The sequence below is a fragment of the Trichosurus vulpecula genome, chromosome 6, assembly GCF_011100635.1.
Source record: "Trichosurus vulpecula isolate mTriVul1 chromosome 6, mTriVul1.pri, whole genome shotgun sequence".
Taxonomy (NCBI): Eukaryota; Metazoa; Chordata; class Mammalia; order Diprotodontia; family Phalangeridae; genus Trichosurus; species Trichosurus vulpecula.
Genome location: NC_050578.1, coordinates 231,278,728 through 231,284,947, shown reverse-complemented (window position 1 = coordinate 231,284,947; position 6,220 = coordinate 231,278,728). Strand labels below are relative to the sequence as shown.

At 37.4% G+C, this 6,220-nt stretch overlaps 1 protein-coding gene across 1 annotated transcript; it reads left to right on the top strand.

The window, feature by feature from the left end:
• The first annotated feature begins 1,058 nt into the window (after nt 1-1,058).
• On the top strand, nt 1,059-1,994 carry LOC118855538 (olfactory receptor 1030-like). The gene has a single exon (XM_036765660.1). It carries the CDS (start codon nt 1,059-1,061, stop codon nt 1,992-1,994), a length of 936 nt encoding a protein of 311 aa, XP_036621555.1.
• The last annotated feature ends 4,226 nt before the right edge of the window (nt 1,995-6,220 follow it).

The window sequence follows — 6,220 nt, the reverse complement described above, 5'->3', positions numbered from 1 at the left end:
ATTACCCACTTCACAGTGTTTTGAGGAAAGTACTTTGTAAACCTTAATTTCCTACACAAATAAGAATTGTTATTATTAATATAAATATGGGAAATATAGTATAAGCCAAACAGAATGGCTTGAGAGATTGGGGGATCAGAGAGGACTTCAAAGAGGCATGGCACCTGAGCCAAGTCCATGAACAAATAACAGAGATGAGGGAGTCTATAAGTAATGGAGTGCATGTTGTTGTTGTGTTTGTCCTTTGTTCTCGAAGAGGACCATGACATCAGGTAAATGATGACATGACTTGCAGTTGACTTTGATTTGAGTGAGGGAGGGCTGATTGCATGTATGTACAGACATAGGAGAGGACAGGGTTGTATTGATTAATGGTAAATAATCTAATTTAGTACAAAGAAACGTAGTATTGAGTATTGGAGACAGATTATGGAGGGCTTTTGCTACCTAGCTACAGCATTTGTGTTTTCTTCAGTTAACAATGGGGACCTAGTAAAGATTTTTGATCAGCAGAGTGATGTGGTCTGATCTCTGACCTATGTATTGAGAATATTTCTTTGACAAGAATCAGAAAAAAATTAAGTTTCTGAAGGATATGGCAGGAGGGAGGGGGAGAGAGAGAGAGAGAGAGAGAGAGAGAGAGAGAGAGAGAGAGAGAGAGAGAGAGGAGAGAGGAGAGAGAGAGAAAGGCAAGGTATTGTGTAGTGGATAGAGATTCAGTCCTGGTTCCAAGAAGATCTGGGTTTAAGACCTGCATTTGACACATCCAGTCTCTATAACCCTGTACTTTAGGCAGTTCTCTGGCTATAAATGGCAAAGAAGGTGTGCACCTGAATTGAAAGAATGAATTTCCTAATCCAGAAATACCCTCTACCAGTCCCTACATTTGAAGAATGAGATAGACTAACCCATGGTATTTTGGAGGGTCTTCTAATCCTTAACTTTTGGCACTGACATAGAGTAAAAAAGTAAAATCATTTTTCAGCATCTTTTACTGATAGAATATATTTAAAGACAAATTTCTTCTTTTTGACAACAGAGAAAAGTTCCGGAAAAAGATGGCCCGAGGAAATCGTACCACTGTGACAGAATTTGTCCTCATGGGATTTACAGATCGTCCAGAGCTACAGGGTCCCCTCTTTGTAGTGTTTCTAGCAATTTACCTCATCACTCTCATTGGAAACCTTGGAATGATTCTCCTAATCAAGCTTGATTCACGACTTCATGTTCCCATGTATTATTTTCTTAGCCACCTTGCCTTCATTGATCTCTGTTACTCATCTTCAATTGGGCCCAAGATGCTACAAAACTTAATTGTGAGAAAGAAAACCATTTCCTTCTCAGGATGCTTTGCTCAGCTGTACTTCTCAAGTGCTTTTGCCACAACAGAATGTTTCCTCTTGGCCACAATGGCCTATGATCGTTATATGGCTATTTGCAACCCTCTGATTTACACAGCCATCATGACCAAAAGGGTCTGCAGTGAGCTGGTGATTGGTGTATATACCTATGGTTTCCTGAACTCAATAATACAGACCATCCTGACTTTCCAGTTATCCTTTTGTGATTCCAACATTATCCATCACTTCTACTGTGCTGACCCACCACTCCTGGCACTGTCTTGTTCAGACACTCACTCTAAGGAGAAACAGCTCTTGATCTTCTCTGCTTTGAATCTCACTAGTTCCCTTCTGACTATTCTTGTTTCCTATATTTGCATCCTGGTTTCCATCCTGAAGATTCATTCCTCCGAGGGTAAGTGCAAAGCCTTCTCCACCTGTGCCTCCCATCTGACAGTGGTCATCATCTTCTATGGGACTCTCTTCTTCATGTACCTCCGGCAGCCAAAAGCAGGAAATTCCTGGAAATACAACAAAGTGGTTTCTGTGTTTTATAGCCTTGTCATTCCCATGCTAAACCCAATGATCTACAGTTTCAGGAACACAGAAGTGAAGGATACTCTGAAAAAAATCCTAGAGGGAAAAAGGTCATAATGAATGCATTCTGTCAGTCCATAATAGTGGGACAGAATAGCATGCAAAGAGAGTAGGCCTACATAACAGGTTTAATTGACACTGTGACTGCAGTTGGATATAAGCTCCTAGAGGGCAAGGAGGTTTCATTTCGAAATTTGTATCCCTAGCACTTAGTGCTTTGCTTTGGACATAATAGTTGCTTAAGAATATTTGTTCAATTTAATCAACAATTCACAGAGCAGTTACTAAGAAATCAGAGAAACAACGGCAGTTATACCTCAGCAACCAAAATAACAGGACCCCTCGCTCTCTAACAAGTAGTCTATTCAATCATATAAATAATCCCTTTTCTTCAAAAGAATCAAAGATTTGGAGATCCTAAGTATAAATGATACCTTTTATCTCAGTAAAATTTTCCAAAAAGAAAATAATAGAGAATACTTAACGTCTATAATAATCCCATGTCCATCTGAAGTTCTGCAATAAGCTAGATAGATGATTGACTCTAAGCACAAAAATATTATAGAAGACAACATACAAAATAATGAAGCTAATTTCTTAAGCAATGTATGAAAACGTGCTTTGATATATCAATAGACCTGTAATCTCACTGATGCAAGTACTCCCTTTAGGGGCGCATGCTGAAACACATTGTAGCTTTCTCATTCTATGTGGATCTTGCCCATTCCATCTCCCAAATCTTTCATAGGGAGTCTACCCTGTGTGCCAGAGGACTGCTTCTTAGATTTCTTAAGACTACATGGGTCCACATGGAGGTTCCCTGATGATTATCCCTTCTTCTATTTCTTTGCGCCTCTCCCTATTGCTTTCCCACTTGTGCAACTCTTTTAATATCTTTTAAGCTCCTTCTTGTGCGTAATTTTTGTTACTTCTCTGCTTTTGCTTACCATGCATCTTTCTATTGCCCCTTGGCTGACCTACAATTTAGATCTTTCAGAGATGGTGATCTTCAATGATTCACAGGCGTATTCCCTCCCTGGAAGAATATTGGTGTTAATAAGATGGGTTTGGGGGGCAGCTAGGTGGTGCAGTGAGTAAGCACCAGCCCTGGAGTCAGGAGGACCTGAGTTCAAATCCAGCCTCAGATACTTCACACACTTACTAGTGGTGTGACCTTGGGCAAGTCACTTAACCTCAATTACCCTGCCTTCCCCCTCCAAAAAAAAAAAAACAAAAAATAACATGAGTTTTGTTTCAGAGGAAGCTTGTGGGTAATTGGAAGCATTGTCTGATTTCTTAAATGAATTACAGCCTACTACCTACTTCCTTCTGAATTCAGAGCCTCATGCATTCTCTATCTGTAGATTCTGTACAAGATACATAGTGCATAAGTCAAAGTGCCTTGCCCATAGCAGATGCTTAATAAACACTAGTGTAAATGAATTAAAATAGACCATCTCTATGCATATTATGGTCTGGTCTGGACTATAGGTTCCCAAAGTGAGTCATACTGACCCCTGGAGATCACTGGAATGATCCAGGGGGGTGCTAGTAGCCTCGGGTGATGCAAAATTTTTTAAACCATTAAAGGGTTAAAGAAAGTAGATTTCAGGTGGGGGGGGGGGGGAGACTGAGTAATTTTTTTAAAAGGGAAAAGTAGGCCAAATAAGTTTGGGAACCTCTGGAGAGCCAACCTTAATCCATTTGTTTTTTTCTGAGTAGATAATTACTTCCAACCCTTCTGAGTTTTTATGGATCACGCAACCACAAAGGTTTAGTTGTCATCTACTCAGAGCTCCTTGTTTTGCAAAGAAAACTGAGTCTCCAAAACATAAAGTGATTTATCAAGGTCAAACAGCTACATAGTAGCTGGATTGTGATAGACATCTCCTAATTTCTATGCCAGACCACTTTTTACCCTCCCTAACTGGAATTTTAATGACAAACATTTTTCAATTACAAACAGTTTGTATTCCAAAATTTCAGTTGTCATTCAGTTGCTTAGAAATAAGATCACATTACTTTTCTCCCCACAAAAGCAATATCAGATCTTGTATTTCAATTCTGAGGCCAGATGATGAAATGCTTTATTATCCCATAATATATAATTAGTATATTTCTTAATGGAAAAACAGTAGAAAACAATACTATTGCAACATAGACAAACTAGATGTGTAATATAATTAAATAAGAAAAAAATTTACAAATTTCATTTGAAATGCTCAAGACTAGGTATATTAAAATATATAAGTTAGAAGATGAGAAGGTTCATGGACATTTTATATTACATGATTAGGGGCTTCTGTGTACTTTTCAAAGTCTTTAGAGATTTATGGAACTTTAAAAATTATGTCTATGTTCATTATAGAAAGTAGGGTTTTCTTCTTACTAGATACAGAAGCAGGACAGGAAAATAGCTCATTCCTATCATTAGCATGAACTCAGTCACAATTAAGGGTTATTTTTGTTTTGGTTTGGTTTGTTTACTGTTGGAACACAGAGAGTAACAAGTGGTGTTAGGGGAAAAGAGATTTTCCTGTTTGAAGTGGACAAAAATTGAAAATGGGAGAGAGAGAAGAGACTAACAAGGAAAGGCTTCAGGCATCTTGAGTAGATGCTTTGCATAGGATTTTTTTGAACACATGGATAGTAATTGTGCAGTATGAGAAGTATGGCATAGTGGCAATTGGCAATGATATAGAGTACTCATATTAATAATATCATGGATCTACCAAACCATTAGAGTCCCCAAGTACATGAAATACAGAGATGTAGAAACAGGGAGGAGTCTAAATTCACTGGATAGTGACCTTTATTCTCTGCTCTATTTTCCTTTGGAAAATTAGCTGGGTTTACCTCCAGGATTATTTCTTTTCCCTAAGCCAGTTTATGGGGTGCAGTTGCATATGTGAATTGGGAAGGAGTGAACTACTGTGCTTTGCATGTAATTGATATATAATAAAAGGTTGTTGAAATCAATTGAATTGAAAGATGAAAATCTGAAAGTGGATTCTTAAATCAGTTTTGTTAAAATGTTTTCAAAAACATAAGCACATGCACATTGCAAATGTTACACATTACTATAATTAGTATCGGGTGGTTTGTGCATTATAGTTTATTTATAGATTAGAAATAGTTATATTCATAACTGAATTTTGAGAAACAATGTAGTATAGTGACAAAAGCTTTGGTCTCAGGCTCAGAAAATCTGGGCTTTCTTTTAGGATCTGACACTGTGGGGAAGTCACATAACTTCTTAGATCCTCAGTTTCTGCATTTGTGTAATGGGGACGATCATTCTACTGTACTACCTATCTCATAGGCTTGTTGTAAGAAAAGCACTTTGGAAATTGTAAAGCACTTTATAAAATTGAGCTATTGTTAGGCTCATTATTCAATAAAAATGAAAAATAAAAAGTTCTCTATATTATTTCCCTGGAAAATTATCTGTGTCTTGTCCCTTAACTGTGGATATACTTCAAGCCTCCATCCTAGTCTTCTCTGTCCCTTTCTCTGTCTTTTTCTCTGCCTCTCTTTGTCTCTGTCTTTCTGTCTGTCCATCTCCATCAGTTTTCAATGGCTGAGTTATCATCTCTATGCTGATGACTCCCTAACCTATAAATCCAGCCTTTCTATGTCTCCTGAGTACCAGGCCTATGTTACCAAGTATCTATGTGTTGGATATTTCCAAATGAATGCTCCTCAAGTATCTCAAAGTCAACATGCCTCAAATAGACCTCGTAATCATCATTCTCAAACTGATCCCTTTTCCCACCTTCCCTATTTCATGTCCTATCCCCCATTCAACATATTTATTTTGATATGCAAATTGTGGGACTGTGGACAAATCACTTGATTTGAAAAGCAATTCTGTTTCCAAACTTTAAAAAATAGTGCTTCAGTCACAAAATCAAAAAATATCAGCATGGGTAAGGACCTCAGAGACTGGAACCCATACATGAACAAGAATTTCTCCTCAACGTACCAGAAAAATGGTCATTTAGTCTTAAATAAAGCACTAAAGCAAAACTTTTTTCACATTTTCAGTCCCTATAGTACAAACACTCACTTGAATTTTAAGATGATACTTATAAATTCCCTATTTTTGTTAGGAATATACATTTTATATATATTGTATGTTTACTTACATGTATATATGTTTTCTCTTCCTATATATTGTAAGCTCATTAGAAGCAGAGAGGGTTTTTTGTCTTTGTATACTAGCACCATAGGTTTATCACCATGCTTCTAGTCACTCAGGTATACAACCTTGGAATAATCTT

Bases quoted from the DNA above. Each gene is read 5' to 3' on its own strand.
- LOC118855538 (XM_036765660.1), top strand. From the start codon at position 1,059: ATGGCCCGAGGAAATCGTACCACTGTGACAGAATTTGTCCTCATGGGA.